Source organism: Halichoerus grypus, chromosome 2, assembly GCF_964656455.1.
Source record: "Halichoerus grypus chromosome 2, mHalGry1.hap1.1, whole genome shotgun sequence".
Lineage (NCBI taxonomy): Eukaryota > Metazoa > Chordata > Mammalia > Carnivora > Phocidae > Halichoerus > Halichoerus grypus.
The window spans coordinates 128,487,468-128,514,889 of record NC_135713.1 but is presented as its reverse complement, the minus strand read 5'-3'; the positions used below and the strand labels follow the sequence as shown (position 1 = coordinate 128,514,889).

At 38.0% G+C, this 27,422-nt stretch overlaps 1 protein-coding gene across 1 annotated transcript in view; it reads left to right on the top strand.

Moving 5' to 3' along the window:
- ADAMTS19 (ADAM metallopeptidase with thrombospondin type 1 motif 19) overlaps positions 1 to 27,422 on the top strand; it is a 248,696-nt gene that overhangs the window by 207,650 nt on the left and 13,624 nt on the right. The window contains exons 19-21 of the mRNA XM_078067553.1: positions 5,123 to 5,258; positions 11,770 to 11,974; positions 20,389 to 20,541. Coding sequence (XP_077923679.1) covers positions 5,123 to 5,258; positions 11,770 to 11,974; positions 20,389 to 20,541 — 494 coding nt within the window. The remainder of the gene's footprint in view (positions 1 to 5,122; positions 5,259 to 11,769; positions 11,975 to 20,388; positions 20,542 to 27,422) is intronic.

Here is a 27,422-nt window from a genome sequence, read left to right as displayed (position 1 = left end):
GGTTTTGAGAGGCATTCGAGATCTATCATTTCATAGTATCTGAGGGTTGTGCATTGAATTAGTGTTCCTCATACTGCATACACTAACTGCGTTACTCTAGAATTTATTTTGAGCTGGTGGATGGATTAGTGATATAAAACCTAGAGTAAGAGCCCCCCAAATTCAATAATCCATTTTGAAATAAATGAATAGACATGTTTTTAGGAAATCTAAATAGATACAATTTGAAGGGGAAAAAAAATAAGCCAATATTCCACGTTCTTCGCTTTAGTCCAAACCCAACCAGCTGAAGACTCTCACTCTGATATCCTTTAGCCATGGCTTTCTTTGTGCATGAACAGATTCTAAGGCTCCGAGTAGAATACCCCTATCTTTTTGCCGGCACAGTTTGTTTCCATTTTTCCATTTTAAAGACATATTGCCTGCACCATAATAAATGTTATTACCTAAAGAAAATGCACCAAAATATATTTTTTTCTCTGCATTATTTCATTTCAGTAATATTTAATACAGTTTTAAATTCTACTTTCTTTAATAAGAACATTTTTATATTAATGTGAACTCTTTATAAACTCAAATTTTAATACCTACAAAATTCATTAGCTAAAATTGCCTTAGATAACTATCTCCCATAACTAGTCATTTGCTTTGCAAATGACTTTTCACCATTTTAGGAAATAGTCTTAAGATCAACTTCTTAGTACAAAAAGCACTTTGGCCTTGACTTACATTCTTATAGTTCACTCATCGATTTCTTTACCAATACCAAATACGCACTCACTGTTGCTGAGTAGTCCAATGATGAGTGCTTTCTGCTTTTAGAGGATTCACTGTTCATCTAGTAGGCATCAGCTAATAAAATCACTGTACAGAGTGATATGGGAAGATGTAGAAATCATTCCAGGGATATGCATAGGTGCAAAGGCACTGAGGTTTGTGAGAATGCTTATTTCTAGGGTGCAAAATATGAGGATCAAGGAGTGGGAGATACTTTGACCATTTTCTACTTTTTTATAGAGAGAAGCTAGTGCATGAAGATTCCTGAGTGTTATGCTAGCACTCGAGTTAAATTTGTCTTGAAAGTTATGGGGTCCCATTAAACTATTTATGTGCATGGGAATGATAAGGTTAGGTTGGGTTATATATTGGGTGTTGTAAACAATACAAAATAAAAATATTTTCATTTAAAAAAGATGAAATAGTCATTTTAATATTAAGCCCAAGCCCTGAGGGAAAATTTTTATAGAAATGTCAAAAAATGGCTAAGAATTAAATGGCGTGCACAATTTTGGATGTTGTTCAATTTAAAAAACAATGAATCATGGGTCACTACATCAAAAACTAATGATGTATTGAATGGCAACTAACATAACATAATAAAAAAATAAATAAATAAATGTATGCTTAAAAAAAAAAAACTTACATATTTCTAAGAAGTGCACAGGGAAAAACCCTTCGTCCTCAGTAAAATACACTTATTTTTGGTTCACTTACTTGCTGGCCATTGTTAGTTCGATAACAAATAAATAAATAATTTGAGAGAAAATTATAAAGACGAATGAACATATGTAGTCTCAGTCTTATAGAGGTTCACAAGTTTATTTAAAAGTTTGGAGCATCCAGTAAGATAGAGAGAATTTCAATAATGTATATTGAAACACTGAACACACTCCCAAGAACAGGTTTCCATATTTATGATGCCAGTTCTAGAAATGTGATCTACATGGATAGAACATACTTTTATTAAAAATATCCATTTCATGGGGTTAAACACAGAGCCTAGAAAAAAATATCAGCTTATATCTGAGAGGGGAAAAGAAGGCACCCGATCTAATATCTAGTCTTTGTTAAGTATCTTCAGAGAACAAAGAAAGAGTCAATACATAAAAATTACCGTTCGTTTTCAGATTTTGCCCACACTCGGTAATGAGACCAATTGCATAATGGTTATGTTCTTATATTCCTAGTTGTATTCAGAACATCGAAACTGATTTCCCCAATGCTGATTTAATAGGAATGAGCCAGAGGTGAAGTTAATTGCCGTAAAGCAAGTAATCCACTGTCAACAGCTTGCAGCTACTCGTGGTTCAGGCAGGAAGCCTGTTACTTCATCACTTTCTGCCCGTCCCTAGGTTCCACAGTATTGGATGCATTGTTAATACTGCTATTAGATGCTAGAATGGAAATTTCCTGTGTTGGCTGGAACATAAAAATATATAAAAGAAAAAAGTCAAACAATAACATTTCCATATGGCTTTAAGATCTAGTTGTATTTTCATAGGCATGGTGTGCCTGGAGCTGAGCAATAGATTTCTTCCCCCCAATTCTGTTGTTTTTGTTCAATGAAATTTTTTAAAAGTAGGGCCAAGCTTATCCTATCTGCCAAAACATGTATGATGTGAGCTTCCTTGCTACACTGTGGATGGAGAAGTCCCAATTCACAATCCCATGCCTCTCTACTTTCTTAGAACACCAAGGTGATCCCTGAAATGACACAGGTATCTCTGTCTCTTGATATATCAACACTTACACTTAAAGGATATTTTTCAAGAGCTTAATATGTTAGCTCTAGGGGAGTATAACTAAAATTATGTATTTTCTGAAGAAAGAAAAAAAATGCCGTATAATTAGCCCTGAGTTATTTACCTCATAGCTACATATATGTTCAGCAAAAGTTCTCTGGATAATGTCTGTTAGTCATTTTTTTCGTATTGTAGTTGGCAGAAAGCCACTATTTAAATTACTTTAGGCAACTCCATCTATAATGCAAAAGAGTGTCTTATGAATTTGAAGGCTTTAAATTAGATTTTAAAGCTAACATTTAGATTTAATGAGAGTAACCTGCATGTTAATCCTGCTTTAAAGTAGGCATCATTGTAATGTAGAAGTTGTACTCACATATGTTAGCATTGTACAGAATCTGCACAATATCTATTTAGTATGAGCATCAGGTCATAAAGGAGCACCTGGAGCATAGGAAACTAGGAGGAAGTTAACCACAACCCCCTTGTCCCAATTTTTTTACGCTTAGGTAACTAATTACCTTGTGAGGCCAGTTTTCTCTGTGAAAGAATGAACATAAGCCTTTTCTGCTTTTTTTGCAGTTTATTTGAAAATTGAAGTTGGTAGGTATTGAACACTTGTTATGAGTAAATCTAATGCCACACTCCCCCCTTCTTTACCTACCAGAGAATAGCCTGAGCAGCCCCAAAGCATTTACCCCAGGCGTGAAATGTTGTCTCTTCTCTACCAGATCCCATCAGCTCGCCTGACCGTGTGAGGGGCACAGGGCAGGCTTAGCGGACTTCTGAGCGGAGATGTTCATTCACGTTGCAACTGGCCATAGAGTCCTGCAGTTCAGCCCACGTTTTATTTGCCAAGCTGGGAAAAGACCTTTTACCTGCCTGGCACTCTGTTGTCTGCATTGTGCTCCCATAGAATAAGTCGCATTGCACCAGACCTGGAATTCTCCAGATAAGGCATAATTGGCCAACATTGTGCTGCCTGTACTAGGACATAAAACTGAAGATAAAACTAAATGATTTCAATAACATGATATGCAATAATCATAGATATAATTGTTAGTTACTACACACACACACACATACACACACGGCAGGGGAGAGAGAGAGGTGAGAGAGGTAGTCATTTTTTTGTAGACTAAAAATTGTCCTGGGACTGTGCTCAGGGTTGTTGAGAGGGAAAGGAAGGAAAGATCCTAAACCTATACCTGTTCTTCTGCCTTCTCTTGGGCCACCCTGTTGCCTCTCCCCATCCCCCATTCAGGTCAGAGATACTCAAAAATTATTCAAAGTAGCTCTCTCTCTACATTCTTTCTTTCCTTCTTTCTTGACACCAGCCTTCCCTCTCTGTTAATTAAATGACATAGTGACCTCTCTGCCACCAGCCCAGGCATATTTGGCACGACCAGCATGAATGCTCTGTTTCCTAATTATCACTGCATGACAGTCATCGGACCCTAACTAATGGCCTTGCAGTAGAGACCCAGAAGACTTGTGATTATTTTCTTAATCCTTTATGACCCATCTGGCTTTAAAATTGTTGGTTGATTTAATTACTTCATAATGTCAAACAATCAGTTAAATTAGATTATGAAATCTTATATAGATATTTAGACTTTTGTAGAGAAAGAGAATTAACACGTGTCTAGTAGGCTCTTTAGGTGCAAGAAGAAATAATGAAAATCTTGTCAAGTAAGTGTGCTTATAAGGGCCCAGATAAAAATAAATACACCATACAAGTGGTCATTTTTACCTCCTGTAATCAGACTTTATCCTAACAGAGAAAGGAGAAAAGCAATTCTTCTGAAATCTGGTGAAAAATACAGGAGTCCCATGGCTTTTCTTAGAGAACGTCACAATAAACAGGGAATGAGGATTTCAAGAATTCCTCATTGCTCTAGAATACCTTCATCAGAGACAGTAAGAATAAAGTTCTGAGTTATACTGAAAACAAGCTTGCTTTCCATAACTTACTACATAGCACTGATGGTATAAGGCCAAATGATAAAATATGCATGCGTGTTTATGTGCTTTCATGAAGACATACAGGTTGTTTGCAAATTACAGCTTTCCACCACTTAATGCTAAAAGATGGCATAGTCCTTACTAACGAATCTTTAATTAATGTCTTGGCACCTTATGCTGCCACAATCCCTTGGGAATATAAAACTTGCTATTGAATTTCTTTTGTTTAAAGATTTATTTATTTATTTGAGAGAGAGAGAGCACTCACACATGTGCCAGCTGGGGGAGGGGCAGAGGGAGAGGGAAGAGAGAATCTCCAGCAGATTCTGTGCTGAGCATGGAGCCTGACTCGGGGCTTGATCCCATGACCCAGATCATGACCCTGAAATCAAGAGTCAGACACTCAACCGACCGAGCCACCCAGATGCCCTGCCATGTAATTTCTAATGAGGAAAAAAGTGACCTTTATCTTCCTTAAGCCTAGAGATGCATTTTTATGTAAATGATAAATCATATCTTCATCGATCTAACTTAAAATTCCTTTTGAAGTCTGAAAATTACAAACCTATACACACCTCCTAAGTCATTTACATAAAGGCCTATAATTTCTTTACGTGTTTGTTTGCTCTTTTCAGGAGAAAGGAAGACAACGGTGTCTTGCACAAAAATCATGAACAAAAACATCAGCATCGTGGACAACAAGAAGTGCAAATACTTAAGCAAGCCTGAACCACAGATCCGCAAGTGCCATGAGCAGCCGTGCCAAACAAGGTAACCGAGTCCCACCACTTGTGAAAACTCCGTGTGGCCCCTAGATTACTAACGCTTAAAACATACTCAAAATATCAACAAAATCACTTTTTCCTAAAGACAGTGCAAAGGAATATGTACCAAAATGTAGGGTTTTAAACAGGCAAGGTCTAGGAAAGGCAGATCATTGCCTGAATGGAAAGAGTATTAAAGCAGCAAGGCTAGGATTTCCCTCAACTTTCACTGTATTCTCCACAGTGTGAAAACAACTAAGTGGGACGGACGACGTGTAATTAAAATTATGTGGTCATCTGTTGGTCACTTCTTCAAAAATCTGCTTACGAGTTGAATTTAGCTATTTGTTCTTGAATTCTCTGAAATGATGTGTTAGAACTTGCCAAAGATGATATAAACCAAAGCAGGACTGGCCGGGACCCAGTCCCTCACAGGACACCAGGGACAGTGTGGTCCTCCTGGTTCCCCAGGCTGCCTCCTCACTTCCTCTCCCAGAGCTCCCCCAATCTGACTGCCCGATTCCTGACCTCTGCTCGCTGGATCCCTGCACTGGGTCCTAGTTACCAAACAGTCAGCTGTTTTGGTCTCCTGTGACTTCCCCAGTGAGGATGAGGCAACAAAGTCGGCAAAAACCTCTTGAGTAGGAAATAAGACAGTGATGCTGAGCAGCTGAAAGTGGTGTAGAAAGAGGACTATGCCTTAATAACCCTCAGAGACGAGGAGCCCGAGTCTAATTTGGGAGTGAGCTAGCAGCAAGGCTGTTTGGAGCAGTTCCCATTATAGGGCTCCTTGAAAATCCATGTGCTTTCATATAAAAATTAGTGGGCTTAAGTGGGACTGACCCCTGGTGTCAAAGGTCCTAAAAGCTTTCAGAGATAGAATGATAAAAAAAGTGTGAGGCTGCAGTGATTCCTCTGGAATACAGGGACAGGGACATCTGTTGGGTCTTGACACTCAGAGATCTGTTGAGGCTCAATGAATGAGGGTGTAGTTAGTTGTGAGTTCCTAGGGAGCTGCAGAGATTGATCGCCCCTCCCACTGGCTCCTGCACTATGTGAATTTACAGGTCCTGCATCTCAGATATGCAAAGAATCTGTGGCTTTGTAGTGGTCTGTAACTAATAGAATATTCTTCCTGACCCTCCACTACAGTAAGTATGGAGGGAGGAGAAACAAAGTTGCCAATTAACTATATTTAAACCTCTCTGTCTTAATCTCTTTGGGAATTAGTGTCATCCAGGCTAATGCTCAGTTCTTCTGGCTTCCCTGTTCCGCCCCCCGCCCCCTTCCCCTACCTCTGATGTAGCACTGATCCTGAGTTCCCTCTGTTTCTGGCTCACTGCCAAACTCAGTTATGAAGCCCTTCAGATCCAGCTCATGCTATGTTAATGAGAGCTTAAAAGAATTTGGAAAATCCTTTCTTCCCCTACAATGCTGAAATTTCAAGGTTTGTTTTTCTGTAGATTTGGTGTATTTAAGGTGACAAAAGCTGATTATCAACTTTTCCTTTCCTTTGCATTCCTGCTCTAATATTCTTGTCCTTCCCCAACCCCCAAGGAAAATTAGGCTTCTAAGGAATAGGACAGAAGAATGAGACGTAAAAGAATGTGCAAAAAGATAAAAGCACATTAATATACTCTCAGTACCTGGCTCTCTGCTTTTCAGGGTAACTTCATAAGTAGAGGAACTAATTAAGCTTTTTTCTGAGGCAATGTAGTAATCAACAGGAAAATTGATCGAGGGGAATTATTGTTACCTGCAGTCGGGTCTTTGACTCCCTTCCGTTCAGTGCTGGACAGATAGAAAAGCAGAATTTTTGGCCTTTGCCCTGTCAGCTAGAGAACTTGGATCATTTTTGTTATTACCATTCATAAGAATTATCTTTTTCTTTATCTCTTTTAATAGATATTAAAATGCTAATTTATCTTGTGTTAAATTATTTGCTAAAATATTTCAAAACACCATTTGTTTCATATACCATATAACTTTTCCATTTGGAGGAAAGAGCACTGGCTTTTTCTGATTTATCAGGAATTCTTGGGGGAGTTGGATTTGAGGACTAGAGCATATTTGTCACTTCCTAAGTTGGTCTGTAAAGGACCAGAATGTACAATACACACCATTTATTGTTCATTCACTGACCTCAGCTATCTTGGGGGAAAATGCCTTGCTAATGACTTGGTAAAATGAATAGTTTTAAAAGGTCACTACACTTCTGAGTGAGAAATTTTTGCAGCTGGACGCTGCATGTCTTTTTTGTTAGAGATTATTATCTTCCTTCTCTTGGAAAAGGAGTCAATATATTGCAAACCACCAAGAAGCAATGTCAGTGAGGTTAACCAAAATACTGAAAAGTAAGAAATGGACATGAGCAATTATTGGGGGTCATAGTAGGAAAACTTTCTGTGACTTACTGGCATAGCATAACCTTCGTTCCAATTTCCATTTCCATTTATTGAAAAGGTCACTAAATAGACTGGTGGAACCCTATGTGCCAAATATAAAATATATCAATGTAATAGTAAATAACTTTGGAAGAAGGAATCTTAAAGATAAGGAAATAGAATAATTCCAAACTAGATTAATTCTAAAATACAAAGAGCTTTATTAGAATGTGTTTTACATTCTAATTCTTATTTTTGAGCAGCTTTCACAAGGAATGGAAAAAATAACTTTTGGGGCACCTGGATGGCTCAGTGGGTTAAACGTCCCATTCTTGGTTTCTGCTCAGGTCATGATCTCAGGTCATGATCTCAGGGTGGTGAGATGGAGCCCCACATTGGGCTCCGTGTTCAGCTCCCAGTCTGCTTGGGACTCTCTCCCTGTCCCCTCCCTGCCCCCCAGCTCGTGCTTGCATGCGCTCGCTCTCTCTCTCTCTCTCAAATAAATAAATAAATAAAATTTTTTCTTTTTTTTCTAAAGATTTTATTTATTTGACAGAGATAGCGAGAGCAGGAACTCAAGCAGGGGGAGTGGGAAAGGGAGAAGCAGGCCTCCCTTCGAGCAGGGAGCCCAATGTGGGGCTCGATTCCAAGACCCTGGGATCATGACCTGAGCCAAAGGCAGACACTCAATGACTGAGCCACCCAGGCACCCCATAAATAAAATATTTTTTAAAAAAGAAAAAGTAACTTTTATCATTATACTGAGGATCTCTAAAAATGTATTTTATTTTAAAAATATGAGATTCCATGAAATTGCAAATACTTCTTTTTATTTTATTTTATTTTATTTTATTTTATTATGTTAGTCACCATACAATACATCATTAGTTTTTGATGTAGTGTTCCATGATTCATTGTTTTCGTATAACACCCAGTGCTCCATGCAATACGTGCCCTCCTTAATACCCATCACCAGGCTAACCCATCCCCACTCCACCCCCTCCCCTCTAAAGCCCTCAGTTTGTTTCTCGAGTCCAGTCTCTCATGGTTCGTCTCCCCCTCCGGTTTCCCCCCCTTCATTTTTCCCTTCCTTCTCCTAATGCCCTCCATGCTATTCCTTATGTTCCACAAATAAGTGAAACCATATGATAATTCACTTTCTCTGCTTGACTTATTTCACTTAGCATTATCTCCTCCAGTCCCATCCATGTTGATGTAAAAGTTGGGGCTTCATCCTTTCTGATGGCTGAGTCATATTCCATTGTATATATGGACCACATCTTCTTTATCCATTCATCTGTTGAAGGGCATTTTGGCTCTTTCCACAGTTTGGCTATTGCGGACATTGCTGCTATGAACCTTGGGGTGCATATGGCCCTTCTTTTCACTACATCTGTGTCTTTGGGGTAAATACCCAGGAGTGCAATTGCTGGGTCATAGGGTAGCTCTATTTTTAATTTTTTGAGGAACCTCCACACTGTTTTCCAAAGTGGCTGTACCAACTTGCATTCCCACCAACAGTGTAAGAGGGCTCCCCTTTCTCCACAACCTCTCCAACATTTGTTGTTTCTTGCCTTGTCAATTTTTGCCATTCTAACTGGTGTAAGGTGGTATCTCAATGTGGTTTTGATTTGAATTTCCCTGATGGCTAATGATGATGAACATTTTTTCATGTGTCTGTTAGCCATTTGTATGTCTTCTTTGGAGAAGTGTCTGTTCATGTCTTCTGCCCATTTTTTGACTTGACTGTTTGTTTTTTGGGGTGTTGAGTTTGAGAAGTTCTTTATAGATCTTGGAAATCAGCCCTTTGTCTGTAGTGTCATTTGCAAATATCTTCTCCCATTCTGTGGGTTGCCTCTTTGTTTTGTTGACTGTTTCCTTCGCTGTGCAGAAGGTTTTTATCTTGATGAAGTCCCAAATACTTCTCTTTTTGGTTGTGTCTTCTTGGTTCCATAATTGGAGGGAAAGGGAAAGGTACAAAAATGGGTTTAAATTGTGCTTATAACCTGTGTATCTTCATGTAGAAAGATGAATCAGAAACTAAATAAATTTAGAAGATAAATACTTTAGGAAAAATCCACTAGGGGACTCCCAAGCAAAATGGTAGATCTGCATCATACTTGATAGACCAGCAGACAAGAACTTTGTTAGAGGCAGTACTGGAATGCAAATATTACCGGGATTTTTTTTTTCCTTTTCAGAAATAGAAGCATAGAATCATTTTGAATTAAACCATTGTACAGATGAGAAAACTAGATTGCATTAGATGTGACTTTCCAAACTTTGGATCATTGCCAGGAGCATTTGGGCTTAAGTAAATTTGGAAGAATTGATGCTATTTCTGTAAAACAGAAATGTTTTGAAATGAGGCTGTAGATGTTTAATTTGAGAAATGTTTAATGACAAGTTATTGTATGCAATGTGTTATGGATGCAAAGAAGAATAAGACATTGATCTCTGCCTTTAAAGAGTTTTCATGGAACACTTCATCAAAAACTAATGATGTAATGTATGGTAATTAACGTAACATAATAAAATTTTAAAAAAAAAGAGTTTATATACTAATGAGGAAAAGAAGGGCAAATTTTGTAGGGAGGGTGTGAACCCTTCCACTTCCCTAGGGAATATCTAACAAATGCTGTATGAGTGCCACAAGCCAGGTACCAGAGGGCAAAGGAGAGCACAATCTTTGTGGGTTGGATGGAGAAACCCTTTTAGGAGGAAGGGACTTGGAGCTGGCTGTCAAGGATCCAGGCAGTGGATGCTCCATAAACAGGTACAATGTGGTGAAAATAGAAAGTGTTTGAGGAGCAAGCTGAGCATATGGTTTTTTTCCAAACAAATGAGAGATGAAGCTAGAGAAATGAGTAAGTATAAATTACTTATAAATATACTGTCATATATAGAGTATATACTATATACTGAGTCCCTATTGTATGTCAGACAGTATAATAATAAACACTTTTACAAATGACAAAATGGAAACTTAACAGCTATGAGTATTGTTTCAAGAATGTGCACAACTAGTAAGGAACCCAAAATTAAGCTCGGGACTTCTCACTGCCCTGCACTGTGCTGAAATTGGATTGTGCAGGTAGTTTGGGGTGGACTTAGATCCCCCTATAGGGTTGACCTAATAATGGGAAATGCAGAGAAGGTCTTACTGACAAGAATCATACAAATTTCATGAATCACTTTTCTGGCACAAGCCTTGGTTCTTCCTGAAATAAATTTGGGGAGGTGTTTAAATTAGTGGTCCTTAGGCTATATCCCAACTCATTGGAAATGGAAGTGCCAGAGATATGTATCACTGCCCTGATGATTGTTTGAGAAAAGAATGTCCATCTAGGTGTTAAAATGCCTATGTATTGGCAGAATCACTGAATCGGTGAAATCCAAGAAAAAGATTTGGAGTTCTTGAGGACCTCTAAAATGAGGTCACTTCGTGTTTAGCCCTCTGAGTCCGCACCTCCAGTGTCTGGGATTACATGGCAATACATAGAAGCCAGCCTAAAGAAGTCCACGTAGCTTTATCCGGAGGATGTGGCCCAGACACAGAATCTTGTTGCAGGCCATTATTGATGTACTAACGATTGCTTCCCCCACATAAAAGGGTATCCTCAGTGACAGGGCTCTGTTACCTTGCTCATATCTGTGTTTGTCTCATGGTGAGATCATCTACAGCCTCATTTCAATTGCTGACTCTACAACCTTGTGACCCTTGGTAAGTTGCTAAATCTCCCCTTACCTTGGTTTCCCTTTCTGTAAAAGGCTGTGATAGTTGTAGCACCCAACACATGGAGTTAATTGTGAAGATTTAAAACACAAAGAATAGGAATAACTCATGTATGTTAGCAGTTACGTACTTATTGGGTATCTCAGTGTGGCCAATGTGATAAGCAGTAACAGGCAAAGCATGTAGTATGGCGTGGACAGAATCTCAGTCTTTGAGATTCTAAGACAGACATTAGAAATACAGAGAACTCAAAATGATAGAAAGCACAGGTGTTTTAGACAAAACTATATAAAAAAAAAGGGTAAAAGTCACTGTGCAACAATTCTTAACTCCAGACATGTCAAAACACACAATGGGTTGATATCTTTTGATTTCAGTGGTTCTTGCTTTACTTTTAGATGGATGATGACAGAATGGACCCCCTGTTCACGAACTTGTGGAAAAGGGATGCAGAGCAGACAAGTGGCTTGTACCCAACAACTGAGCAACGGGACTCTGACCAGAGCCCGGGAGAGGGACTGCGCCGGGCCCAAGCCTGCCTCTGCCCAGCGCTGCGAGGGCCAGGACTGCATGACCGTGTGGGAGGCAGGAGTGTGGTCTGAGGTACGCTGCACACCCCCGCCCCTTCCCGTGTCCTTGCTCTCCTCTGACTCTCAGCTTGTGTGAAGTCATGAGCTGTCACATTCAGAATCTCTGTGCACAGCAGTGTCAATACCATCTCTTCATTTTTCTGATAATAAAAGGAATATATGGGGCGCCTGGGTGGCTCAGTCGGTGCAGCGTCTGCCTTCAGCTCAGGTCATGATCCCAGGGTCCTGGGATCGAGTCCCGCATTGGGCTCCCTGCTCGGCGAGGAGTCTGCTTCTCCCTCTCCCTCTGAGCTCTCTCTCACTTTCTCAAATAAATACATCAGATCTTTATTTAAAAAATAAATAAAAATAAATAAAAGGAATATACTCATTACATATAATTTTGCAAACAGGAAAATAGTTATTTACACTTCATCCAGTCAATATTGTAATATAAGAACATATTATATGTACATTTTAGAATGCTGCTATTTCATTTATATACCATGAGTATACCCTTTAGTGGACATTAATGTTAATACACATTTGATTCACCATCTATTCCTGAACATTTAAAAGGGAAAGGAGAAAGGACATTAACATTTAACAATCATCTCCTGTAAGCAAGGACTCTGTTTTTATTATTTCTTATTTAGGATATTGTTTATATTTAGTCACCAATCCAAGAAGGTTAATAGTTTCATCATTTTATAATAGAGCTCAGGGAAGTTTACCCAAATCCTATGTAAGTGGGAGATCTGGGATTTGAACCCAGTGCTATCACACTCACTGCATCACACACCCATTAGCATGTCGTGTGCCAAGTACGGGTGTGTTCCATGCCCAGCTGTATGCTTTCTTTTCTATTATCATGATGTATATCTGTGCATCATAATCAACACCAGTCATTACTTAGATTTTCTAGCTGCTCTGAAGCCTTTTAGGTGAGCAGGGGGCCCCATGCACACACACCCACACACACGCTCACACTTACACACCCATACACGTGGGCAGACACATGCACACCCAGAGCAAAATCATTCATATGCTTAATCTCAGACTATTAGCGTATAAAACTGACAAGTGGAAAATGCTAGATTACAATGAGTAGCCAATCTTTTGAAAATAAGGATAAAGTGGCTTAGATAATAAGGTTTGGGAATATTCATTTAACCCAACCCCTCTCCCCGCCTCAAAGTACATTAGCAAGTAGCATGACTTTCTTTTTTTTTTAACTTTTAATATTTCTTTCTTTTTTTCTTTTATTATGTTATGTTAATCACAATACATTACATCATTAGTTTTTGATGTAGTGTTCCATGATTCATTGTTTGTGCATAACACCCAGTGCTCCATGCAGAACGTGCCCTCTTTAATACCCATCACCAGGCTAACCCATCCTCCCACCCCCTCCCCTCTAGAACCCTCAGTTTGTTTCTCAGAGTCCATAGTCTCTCATGGTTCATCTCCCCTTCCAATTTCCCCCCCTTCATTTTTCCCTTCCTGCTATCTTCTTCCTTTTTTTTTTTTTTTTAAACATATAATGTATTATTTGTTTCAGAGGTACAGGTCTGTGATTCAACAGTCTTACACAATTCACAGCGCTCACCATAGCACATACCCTCCCCAATGTCTATCACCCAGCCGCCCCATCCCTCCCACCCCCCACCACTCCAGCAACCCTCAGTTTGTTTCCTGAGATTAAGAATTCCTCATATTGGGGCACCTGGGTGGCTCAGTTGGTTAAGCGACTGCCTTCGGCTCAGGTCGTGATCCTGGAGTCCCAGGATCGAGTCCCGCATCGGGCTCCCTGCTCAGCAGGGAGTCTGCTTCTCCCTCTGACCCTCCTCCTTCTCATGCTCTCTCTCTATCATTCTCTCTCTCTCTCAATAAATAAATAAAAATCTTTAAAAAAAAAAAAAGAATTCCTGATATCAGTGAGGTCATATGATACATGTCTTTCTCTGATTGACATTTCGCTCAGCATAATACCCTCCAGTTCTATCCACATCATTGCAAATGGCAAGATTTCATTCCTTTTCATGGCTGCATAATATTCCACTGTGTGTGTATATATACATATATATATATATATTACCACATCTTCTTTATCCGTTCATCTGTAGATGGACATCTTGGCTCTTTCCATAGTTTGGCTATTGTGGACATTGCTGCTATAAACATCGGGGTGCGTGTACCCCTTCAGATCCCTATATTTGTATCTTTGGGGTAAATACCCAGTAGTGCAATTGCTGGATCATATGGTAGCTCTATTTTCAACTTTTTGAGGAACCTCCATACTGTTTTCCAGAGTGGCTGCACCAGCTTGCATTCCCACCAACAGTGTAGGAGGGTGCCCCTTTCTCCGCATCCCTGCCAACATCTGTCATTTCCTGACTTGTTAATTTAACCATTCTGACTGGTGTGAGGTGGTATCTCCTTGAGGTTTGGATTTGGATTTCCCTGATGCCGAGCGATGTTGAGCACTTTTTCATGTGTCTGTTGGCCATTTGGATATCACTGGAAAAATGTCTGTTCATGTCTTCTGCCCATTTCTTGATTGGATTCTTTGTTCTTGGGGTGTTGAGTTTGATAAGTTCTTTATAGATTTTGGATACTAGCCCTTTATCTGATATGTCATTTGCAAATATCTTCTCCCATTTTGTTGGTTGTCTTTTGGTTTTGTTGACTGTTCCCTTTGCTGTGCAAAAACTTTTTATCTTGATGAAGTCCCAATAGTTCATTTTGCCCTTGCTTCCCTTGCCTTTGGTGATGTTTCTAGGAAGAAGTTGCTGCAGCTGAGGTCGAAGAGGTTGCTGCCTGTGTTCTCCTTTAGGATTTTGATGGACTCCTGTCTCACATTGAGGTCTTTCAACCATTTGGAGTCTATTTTTGTGTGTGGTGTAAGGAAATGGTCCAGTTTCATTCTTCTGCATGTGGCTGTCCAGTTTTCCCAACACCATTTGTTGAAGAGACTGTCTTTTTTCCATTGGGCATTCTTTCCTGCTTTGTCGAAGATTAGTTGATCATAGAGTTGAGGGTCCATTTCTGGGCTCTCTATTCTGTTCCATTGATCGATGTGTCTGTTTTTGTGCCAGTACCATACTGTCTTGAGGCTTACAGCTTTGTAATAGAGCTGGAAGTCCAGAATTGTGATGCCACCAGCTTTGCTTTCCTTTTTCAACATTCCTCTGGCTATGCGGGGTCTTTTCTGGTTCCATACAAATTTTAGGATTATTTGTTCCATTTTTTGGAAAAAAGTTGATGGTATTTTGATAGATATTACATTGAATGTGTAGATTGCTCTAGGTAGCATTGACATCTTCACAATATTTGTTCTTCCAGTCCATGAGCATGGAACGTTTTTCCATTTCTTTGTGCCTTCCTCAATTTCTTTCATGAGTATTCTATAGTTTTCTGAGTACCGATCCTTTGCCTCTTTGGTTAGATTTATTCCTAGGTATCTTATGGTTTGGGGTGCAATTGTAAATGGGATCGACTCCTTAATTTCTCTTTCTTCTGTCTTGGTGGTGGTGTATAGGAATGCCGCTGATTTCTGTGCATTGATTTTATATCCTGCCACTTTACTGAATTCCTGTATGAGTTCTAGCAGTTTTGGGGTGGAGTCTTTTGGGTTTTCCACATGAAGTATCATATCATCTGCAAAGAGTGAGAGTTTGACTTCTTCTTTGCCAACTTGGATGCCTTTTATTTCTTTTTGTCGTCTCATTGCTGTGGCTAGGACTTCTAATACTATGTTGAATAGCAGTGGTGATAGTGGACATCCCTGCTGTGTTCCTGACCTTAGGGGGAAAGCTCTAAGTTTTTCCCCATTGAGAATGATATTTGCTGTGGGTTTTTCATAGATGGCTTTTATGATATTGAAGTATGTACCCTCTATCCCTATACTCTGAAGAGTTTTGATCAAGAAAGGATGCTGTACTTCGTGAAATGTTTTTTTCTGCATCTATTGAGAGGATCATATGGTTCTTGTTCTTTCTTTTATTAATGTATCACATTGATTGATTTGTGGATGTTGAACCAACCTTGCAACCCAGGGATAAATCCCACTTGGTCTGGTGAATAATCTTTTTAATGTACTGTTGGATCCTATTGGCTAGTATTTTGGTGAGAATTTTTGCATCCATGTTCATCAAGGATATTGGTCTGTAATTCTCCTTTTTGATGGAGTCTTTGTCTGGTTTTGGGATCAAGGTAATGCTGGCCTCATCAAATGAGTTTGGAAGTTTTCCTTCCATTTCTATTTTTTGGAAAAGTTTCAGAACAATAGGTATTAATTCTTCTTTAAATGTTTGGTAGAATTCCCCTGAGAAGCCATCTGGCCCTGGGCTTTTGTTTGTTGGGAGATTTTTGATGACTGCTTCAATTTCCTTAGTGGTTATAAGTCTGTTCATGTTTTCTATTTCTTCCTGGTTCAGTTTTGGTAGTTGATACATCTCTAGGAATACATCCAATTCTTCCAGAGTATCTGATTTGCTGGCATATAGTTGCTCATAATATGTTCTTATAATTGTTTGTATTTCTTTGGTATTGGTTGTGATCTCTCCTCTTTCATTCATGATTTTATTTATTTGGGTCATTTCTCTTTTCTTTTTGATAAGTCTGGCCAAGGGTTTATCAATCTTGTTAATTCTTTCAAAGAACCAGCTCCTAGTTTCATTGATCTGTTCTACTGTTGTTTTGGTTTCTATTTCATTGATTTCTGCTCTGATCTTTATAATTTCTCTTCTCCTGCTGGGTTTAGGCTTTATTTGCTGTTTTTTCTCCTTTAGGTGTAGGGTTAGGTTGTGTATTTGAGACCTTTCTTGTTTCTTGAGAAAGGCTTGTATTGCTATATACTTTCCTCTTAGGACTGCCTTTGCTGCATCCCAAAGCTTTTGAACAGTTGTGTTTTCATTTTCATTTGTTTCCATGAATTTTTTAAATTCTTCTTTAATTTCCTGGTTGACCCATTCATTCTTCAGTAGGATGCTCTTTAGCCTCCATGTATTTGAGTTCTTTCCGACTTTCCTCTTGTGATTGAGTTCTAGTTTCAAAGCATTGTGGTCTGAAAATATGCAGGGGATGATCCCAGTCTTTTGGTACCAGTTGAGACCTGATTTGTGACCTAGGATGTGATCTATTCTGGAGAATGTTCCATGGGCACTAGAGAAGAATGTGTATTCCGTTGCTTTGGGTTAGAATGTTCTGAATATATCTGTGAAGTCCATTTGGTCCAGTGTGTCATTTAAAGCCTTTATTTCCTTGTTGATCTTTTGCTTAGATGATCTGTCCATTTCAGTGAGGGGTGTGTTAAAGTCCCCTCCACTAAAGTTATCGATGTGTTTCTTTGCTTTTATTATTAATTGGCTTACATAATTGGCTGTTCCCATGTTAGGGGCAGAGATATTTACAATTTTAGATCTTCTTGTTGGATAGGCCCTTTAAATATGATATAGTGTCCTTCCTCATCTCTTATTATAGTCTTTGGTTTAAAATCTAATTTGTCTGATATAAGGATTGTCACCCCAGCTTTCTTTTGGTGTCCATTAGCATGGTAAATGGTTTTCCACCCCCTCACTTTCAATCTGAGGGTGTCTTTGGGTCTAAAATTAGTCTCTTGCAGACAGCATATTGATGGGTCTTGTTTTTTAATCCAATCTGATAGCCTGTGTCTTTTGATTGGGGCACTTAGCCCATTTACATTCAGGGTAACTATTGAAAGATATGAATTTAGTGCCATTGTATTGCCTGTAAGGTGACTGTTAATGTATATTATCTGTGTTCCTTTCTGGTCTATGTTGCTTTTAGGCTCTCTCTTTGCTTAGAGGACCCCTTTCAAGATTTCTTGTAGGGCTGGTTTTGTGTTTGCATATTCCTTTAGTTTTTGTTTGTCCTGGAAGCTTTTTATCTCTCCTTCTATTTTCAATGACAGCCTAGCTGGGTATAGTATTCTTGCTGCATATTTTTCTCGTTTAGTGCTCTGAATATATCATGCCAGTCCTTTCTGGCCTGCCAGGTCTCTGTGGATAGGTCTGTTGCCAATCTAATGTTTCTACCATTGTAGGTTACAGATCTCTTGTCCCGAGCTGCTTTCAGGATTTTCTCTGTCTCTGAGACTCGTAAGTTTTACTATTAGATGTTGGGGTGCTGACCTATTTTTATTGATTGTGAGGGGGGGTTCTCTGTGTCTCCTGGATTTTGATGCCTGTTTCCTTCCCCAAATTAGGGAAGTTCTCTGCTATAATTTGCTCCAATATACCTCTGCCCCTCTCTCTCTTTCTTCTTCTTCTGGGATCCCAATTATTCTAATATTGTGTCATCTTATGGTATCACTTATCTCTCCAATTCTGCCCTCGTGATCCAGTAATTTTTTTTCTCTCTTTTTCTCAGCTTCTTTATTTTCCATCATTTGGTCTTCTATATAACTGATTCTCTCTTCTGCCTCATTTATCCTAGCAGTTAGAGCCTCCATTTTTGATTGCACCTCATTAATAGCCTTTTTGATTTTGACTTCGTTAGATTTTAGTTCTTTTATTTCTCTAGAAAGGGTTTCTCTAGTATCTCCCATGCACTTTTCAAGCCCAGGTAGTATCTTTAAAATCGTCATTCTGAACTCTAGTCCCGACATCTTACTAATGTCCGTATTGATTAGGTCCCTGGCAGTCGGTACTGCTTCTTGTTCTTTTTTCTGAGGTGATTTTTTCCATCTTGTCCTTTTGTCCAGAGGAGAATAGATGAATGAGAGAACAAAATGCTAACAGGGTAACAACGACCCCAGAAAAATATACGCTAAACAAATCAGAAGAGACCTTCCAGAAAGTGGTCGCTTTTCTGTTCAGAGAGTTGCTGCTATTCTTTTCTTTGATCTCCTGTTGAGTTCGTGGGTGTTCAGAATGGTTTGATCCCTATCTAGCTCAATTCCTGGGACCAGACGAAATTTAGGTCTCCTACTCCTCCACCATCTTGCTTCTCCGCAAGTAGCATGACTTTCTGTTGGCTTCCTTTTCTGGGTTATACCTTGCTGTTTAACAGATTCTTCCTCATTGGTAAAATATACTTTTGACAATGAAGGTAGGATCTAATTTTACATCACAATCAATCAGTTGGATCTGGAGAGAAGATTCACATGAGCGAAGGAACATACCACACCTTCAGCCAAACCATAACAGTTTTGCAAACTCTTTAGGAGGAAATAGGTCAGAAATATTCTATACAGATTTTTGGCACCAGCTGGGAGCAATAATATGTCTCAATGCAGTCTACCAATTAAAAAATCTCTCTCTCGTTTTTATTTAATTTAAAAATTGATTTTAGGGATCAGGGTTAATTCCAGTTGCAAAAAAAATAAAAAGATAAATATTAAAATGCCAAGTTACACATGTAGTGCACTTTAAAGTCCAACATGTTCAAACATAAGCCAATGAGACAATCACTCATTTGTGCAAAATTTATCATATTTAAAATATCATTACTTCCATGCTCAGATTTTCAGGAACACAACTGTTGGAGTCCACATGGTTATTTGTATACTATATCACTGTTAAATGTATACCTGCAAATCTTGCTTTGGACTTTTTTCAGACACAATTATTCATTGAATGTTCAAGTTTTGCCATATCTTTCATCCCTTCCCTTCTCTCTGTCCTCTCCCTTCTCCTGCCCAATGCCCTTTTGGTCCCTGTGCCCAGATAGTCAGTGAGGTGTATCTTTGTAAAACTGAGAAGCTTTATACATATTCCATAACAAGGAGCATAAATGAAAATGAGATGCTAAGTTGCACCTAGAAAAAATAGGTGTAATATACATACGTGCTTTATGTGTTATGTCACCATCTTAAATCAGGCATCAATTATTTATGAAGTGAACTAAACTATTTTTGAACTGAATTATATTTGCAATGCATATAGCCATTTAGAATGATGATTTCTAGGGGTATATAATTATGCAATGAAATATTTTCTTTTTGCTAAGATTTTCTCTGTTTTCGCTTTAAGAGAAGTCTGTGAGAAATAACACTCTAAAAACATTTTCATTTTTCACAAGCATTTCTTGGGGCTAAAACAGACTAAATCTTAGCAAAAATAAATTTTTGAATTTTCTTACATAACTGTATATAAATATGTGATGTCAATCAAGTTTAGTATTTTACATTTTGACCACCGTATATTATTTGTCTTTCATCAACAATCCTATGTTATATTGCTCTGTGTATTAATGCTCCTGTGTTCCTGAAACTCATTTACTTCCAACACTGTGCGCTAAGCTTCATCTGGCTCCTGGTATTGGGATGTAATGGGTGTTTTCCTTCTCTTTATTCTTTAACGTGGTTTTTATGTGAGGGATAGGCTTACAAGAGATGATTAGAAATACTACTTAACATAATTTAACCATTGGTCTATATCTCTTAATCCCCGACCTCATCCAGACTCTGGTCTTATCTTCTAGTGTTCGGTCAAGTGTGGCAAAGGTGTACGTCATCGGACTGTGAGGTGTACTAACCCTAGAAAGAAATGCGTCCTCTCCACCAGACCCAGGGAGGCTGAGGACTGTGAGGATTACTCGAAATGCTACGTGTGGCGAATGGGCGACTGGTCTAAGGTGAGACTCATTCTGTACATTCTCAGTATTAGGGGATCTATAGAGGTATGGATCGTGAGAGATGGAGTGTTATATTCCCAGGTTCACATCCTATCTGTCTGTCCATGATCATGAGCTCTATAAAACCATTTTAAAGATCAAGTGAGATTAATGTAGTTTGACACAAAGGAAGCTCTCAAAAAATACTATCTATTATTATTTTGATGTGAATTTTTATTGATATCGTTCTTTGTCAGAATATTTTTGCATTAAACTTATCTAATAAACAATACTATCAGATAAGTACATTGAAAATATAACTAAGGGATGTAGTAACAGCATCACGCAGAGGCAATTTCCATCTTAATATGTAAAAGGCATTCTTTTTCCCACCAATTTTGGGGTTGTGTATAGAAGAAATGGAAAGGAACGGCATTCTTGAAGGTGTTTGGTCAAATCAAGTAGACACAATTCATACGGCAGGTGAATGGTAAGTTTAATTTTGTGAAAATATTTAAATTTATGAATAAAGTAGAATCTCATATATAAGTGAGCCATAGAAAACAGCTCATCTATTCATTCTATATAAAGTATTAATAAATCCTATGTTTTAAGATAAAATTCTGATCATTTCTGGGTGAAAACAGCTCTCAAATACTAGTCTTCAAAAATGTAAGTATTAATCAAATAATCCCCTGTGCCTTGCCACATTCAGCTGTGATATTATATACTTATTATCATGGAATCATAAAATACTAAGGCTTAGAAGAGACATAATAAATCCTCTCTTCTTTCCCTTTATTTTATATGTGAAAAAAACAAGTGGTAGCTGCTGGGGCATGGTAGGGAGTGTGGTGCCTTTTCATAAAGAATCCTAAAGGACATTCTGGAAGAAATATTCTCAATGTGTACCACACTGTGGTTAGCCAGTTTGTGTAACGTTGCCCCAAAAGAAATTCCTGACACTGAAAATCTATTTTCTTGTGATTACTGATGTCTTTCCTCTCTAAAACTGTTTGCATATTAGCATCCCATGTTCTCATAACCTATACTCTTCTTTCAAAGACGTACAACATTCAAAGTTTACATTGGGACTCTTTAAAGGATGCATTTGTAGACAATGTAAATTGATTCCTCCCTACAGAATTAGGAAATATTCAACCCAATCCATGCAGCTTTGAACTGGTGAACCATAGAAGGAAAACTTCACACTTTAGAGGAAACAACTTTTAGGGGAAAGAGAATTCCAAATTAACCACAATTTATTTTATTTTTAGGGTTAATGTTTTCCTAATTCTAAGGGAGGGAAATACAGTGGGATGATAGGGGCAAGACGTGGTTTGGAAGTCAAGACAGGAGGGGCATAGTTTGGACTCCCTCATTATACAGATGGACCAATTGGTCAAGCTATTGAATACCTTTGTATCTTTGCTTCCCTATGAGTGAAATAAGGAAAATAGATAACACCATAATTTTCAAGCTCTGTGTATATTAACTCTTTCTTCAGCACTGAACGCACAAAATAGGACAAGGGAATGAAAGTCCTAGTTGGAGGGGTATGGGAAAGACCATCCATTGCTCTCTTTTCATTGTAGCTACTCCACATTTGTTTATTTTGGCTAGTGAAATTTGAGGTGTTTTCCTTAAGTGAAACAGTTCTTTTTCTAAGAAAAAGTTTAAAAACCACTAGAATAGATGAGCTCTACTTTTCCAGCTTTATTAATTAATAGGGATATTTTAAGTGAGGGGTGCCTAGATGGCTCAGTCGGTTGGGCGGCTGACTGTTGGTTTTGGCTCAGGTCAAGATCTCCAGGTGGTGAGGTCTTTAAAAAAAGGAAATGCTTTAAGTGATAAGTGTTAATCTCCAGGTAACTCTAAAAAAGAAAAATTGTAATTGCAAAAAACAGAAGATCCAGGTGTTGTTAAAATTTATGGCACAGAACTATAAGCTCCTTCATTGCTGCATGTGGAACTGTGGCTAGCAAATCCTATTTGCGTGACCCATACTATTGCTCTTGATTAATAAACGTGCCTATTATGTGGCCTCTGGTTACATCTTAGGCAAAATCAAAATTAACTGGGGAGATCATAAAAAACGTAACTTTTGGTTTTCCATCCTAAGCCTGAAAAAATGTTTTTTCCAATTTACCAGAGTAACATGTGTGTCCCTTTTTAGGTATACTGAAACTGAATTACTTTAAGTTGGTTTTGTGGAGTTATTATATTGCTACCCAGCTTGAACATAGATAGCCTTTGCGGGTAAGGAAAGGAGTAGATAGTTCTAATAACTATTCATCTTTGTTCTGTGATGTTTTACCTTTGTCTGTTAGCCTGTTGATTTTTGTTTGCTTATTTAGAAGATTCAGTATGTTGCATTTTTTTCTTTATATGGATATAAGTCTGCTCTTTTCTTTAAACCTGTTTCCTTGTTCTTTTTTATGACTGAGGTCTCAGCATAACAGATTTAAACAGCATGCACAATTAAAGCAAGTGGCTCCATGTGAATTTTATTGACTTCACTCCTTTTTCACTCCTAACATATCACTTTCATGTTAAAATAAAAACCATCCCCCAATAATTACAGAGAAACGGAATAATGCTGCGATTATTAAGTTTCAGTGATTAAAGTATTTATGGACAGAGGGAGCACATAGATTTCTTATTCTTATCAGCTGTGTCCCTGGCACAGGAATAGCAACAAGATGTGTGCAATTGTGGGTGGATTTCTGTGCTCCCCGGAGTTCAATTAATCTGTCAGTTTCACTCAGATTCTACTAGTATTTTTTAAACTATTGATAAACTGAAGTAGACTTAAAATGAAGCCTCGGGTTGGCTTTAATCAGGGATATTCAATGAGATATCCACAAAAATCTAGCTATGAAACCATGTTCTTCCCTCCATAATATGGGGGAATCACTAGAGAATCAGTTAAAAGACAAATATATCCTCAGCCTCTCCCACTGGCTAGAAGTCGTTAACCACTGCTGAGCCAGTGGTGTATCGACTAAATGGAAGCTTCCTAAGAAAAAGGTTTGTTTATGCCTCAAACTCTGTTCACTGCATTCGTATCAGCCTATGTGATCTCCATCATTTATGTTTTGGTAGCTTTGTGTAAACAGTGGAGAAATTGCTCTCAATTTGAGAGAGAAAAATATAAATCCAGGAATATTCAAAAGAGAAAAATCACTCATAAAAACATCACCTCTGATTTCTAAGTAGATATAATACAGCCTTTGTTGGACAGTACTTATGTTTATTTCATTGAGACTAGAAAATTGGCAAAAAATAGGATACAAACAGTGTGGCTGCTTAGCTCTGGCTTGCATTAACTATTCACACAATTATATGCCACATTCTACTATATCTCGGATATAGATGTGGCCTTGGGGTCTTTCTCAGGAGAACAGAACATGACCCATATGTTTCTGGGCAGTAAAAAAATCCATATTCACTCATTTAAGCCGTCCTTAGAATACTGACGTGAAAAATAACATAGTCCCTTATGTTTAATGAAATGCCTTATTGTCTGCCAGAATTTGACCTTTCTGCCTTTATTTGAACGTCTGCAGCTTCTTGTTTTCATTATTGGAGGCCTATAGAGGAGCAAATAAAAAGTATTGTTTTATCTACCTGTTACACAAAATTTGGTCCTTCCTGAAGCTTTTATAGCATTAACTTTTTGTGCAGTATTAACAAGAGAACTCAATTCAAGTGAATTTTAATGAGACACAAAACACCTTGGAATTATACATAATTATTCCTGGTTTGTCCTTAGATTCAATTCATATTCTATAATTTGAATTTAATTTATTCCTTCAAAATTCTGGAAAATGAATAGTTTTGGCCACATCTCACATCATGACATGATGAATAGATTTTTGGACAAGAGATGATGAGTCTTTTGTGATGGTATAATTCAAAATAATGCTGGAAGCACAATAAATCATTTTGGATGATTTAATTGTACAAATAATATGGTCTATCTTTTTTTAGAAGTGATAAATATAAAGCTTGCAGTATAATGAGTAATTTTTAACTTATCCTGTAAAAGGAAACCATAATTATATCCAGTATATTCAGTTGAAGAGGAATCTAAAAACTATGAAATTATGAATAATCACAGAGGACCTTTCCTTCCACTGGAGGAAAGCTCAGTGAATCATTGAAGGAAAATTAAAGAAAGAAATCCTGACCAATGCAATCAAGAATGTCCTAAACTAAATGACTAGATGACACTATGTTTTTAATCATGCACCTACAGAACCTAGTATTTTTGCATTAAGTCAAAAGAGACAAAAAGAACCAGAGCCAGAATTCCCAAAGGAGGAATTTCTTGTTGCCCCATGGCTGGGCGAGGCTTTAGGACTGTGGAATTCTGCATTATCTGGACTGACCCAATGCTGGCATACACACACTCCAATTAAAATCCACTTGCTGGAGGTCGCAGAATCCAAATGTATATCTTGCTGGTTTTTAATACAAATAAACCAAGTGGATTTGTAACAGAGTAGTAGAGGGAAGTTTAACCCCTTGTTAGAGGATTTCCCATTCAAATTTAAAGAAATAATTAGCTGCAAATAACCAAATTAAATACCTTAATAGAATGTAAAAATAGAAAATGTTAAGTATCAGCTGACATCAGAGAATCAAAGGAATGAATAAAATGACAACTGCTATAATGGAGAGAATATATTGTTAAATAGATACATTACTAAGACTGATATTTACCAAAGATCCGAATGTCATCCTTTTTATAAGACTAAATTTATATTAACCTATGAATTCTTAAGTCTTACATTCCCCACATTAAGTTCCATGGAAAACTCATTCCTTGGGATATGGTCTCCAGGTGTGAGAAATAATGTAGTTAAACAAAGATAATCAAATACTGTTTGCTATAGGACTTTCAGATCCTTTAACGTTTTTCTATACTTGGTAAATCTCCAAGAGAGACTCTAGTGTTTCTCTTTTCTTTTTTCTTTTAACCAAAGATCACTTTTGCAGAGCATATAGCTAGTTTGTTATTTACTGTAATACACTTTGGCAAGGCTTACATTAGATTACTCAAATTTGAAACACTAGTTTTGTAAGTGCTTTTTTTGAAACAGGAGAAAATTTGTAGATTGAAGCCAAACTGAAATTATCTATAATCTAAAAAACTCTTCTTGGTGGATTAGCATTTCTATATAGCATTATTTTCTAATTATGTCTACAAGTCATTGGAAAGATAACTGCCTACCGTTTTTTACAATTAGAGTCTCCTAAGACAGGAAGATTTGAGCAGCTACCTCATAAATGAACATGAATCTGTCACACTGAAATCTATCATTGTTGGATAGTCAATGAATTAAAGAAATCAGAGGTTGTGGGTTTGGTTTTAAACATTTGGGCAAGATGTCCTACAGAAGACATATTTTACATTATAGGAATATTTACTTCGAAATACACTTGTCTCTGAGTAAGCTGTGCAGAGTAAAGAAATTAGTGATAAACAGGATACTTTTCATCAGGAAAGACTTTCTACTGTGTTGTTCAGATACATCCACTGAGCATTTACACAATTTGCTATTCACCATTCTATCTGGAGAAGATAGCTGTCTTCTAAACCATGCACAAAATCCCCAAACTATTGGCTATCAAATTGTTTTGCCTCTGACTCTTTATACTGCAAGAGAGTGGGGCATTTTTTGCATTGCTACCATTTTTAGTTTTAAAGTCTCCTAAGAATCTGATCTCTTGCCCCAGGTACATTAAAAAAAGGGGGGGGGCGCTTTGGTGGCTCAGTCAGTTAAGCATCTGCCTTCAACTCAGGTCATGATCCCGGGTTTTGGGATCGAGCCCCGTATCAGGCTCCCTGCTCAGCAGGGAATCTGCTTCTCCCTCTCCCTCTGCCCCTCCCCTCTGCTCATGCTCCCTTCTCTCTCTGTTCTCTCTTTTTCAAATAAATAAATATTTAAAAAATGAATTTATGAAAAAAACCACAAATTTTAAAATGTTTGAATTACTCAAAGTTGTCAAAGCATTTGGCTGATATGATTGAACATAGCAGAAATATATTAGCTTAAAAAGTGATGCACACATACTATCTGTGTTATATCTTCTATCTAGAGAAAATTTATAATTTAGAGAGATTGAAGTGGTGTCTCTGTGTCTATGTGTATGTGTGTATATATATGTAATGTATATATTATATATGCATATACATGTATAATTATAAATGCAGATAGCCAAACTGTGGAAAGAGCCAAGATGTCCATCAACAGATGAATGGATAAAGAAGATGTGGTATATATATGCAATGGAATATTATGCAGCCATCAAAAGGAATAAGATCTTGCCATTTGCAACGACGTGGATGGAACTGGAGGGTATTATGCTGAGCGAAATAAGTCAAACAGAGAAAGACATGTATCATATGACCTCACTGATATGAGGAATTCTTAATCTCAGGAAACAAACTGAGGGTTGCTGGAGTGGGGGGTGGGGTGGGAGGGATGGGGTGACTGGGTGATGGACACTGGGGAGGGTATGTGTTCTGGTAAGCGCTGTGAATTGTGCAGGACTGTTGAATCTCAGATCTGTACCTCTGAAACAAATAATGCAATATATGTTAAGAAAGAAAAAAAGAAGAAGAATGTAGCAGGAGGGGAAGAATGAAGGGGGGGAAATCGGAGGGGGAGAAGAACCATGAGAGACGATGGACTCTGAAAAACAAACTGGGGGTTCTAGAGGGGAGGGGGTTGGGAGGATGGGTTAGCCTGGTGATGGGTATTGAGGAGGGCACGTTCTGCATGGAGCACTGGGTGTTATGCACAAACAATGAATCATGGAACACTATATCTAAAACTAATGATGTAATGTATGGGGATTAACATAACAATAAAAAAAATTAAAAAATAAAT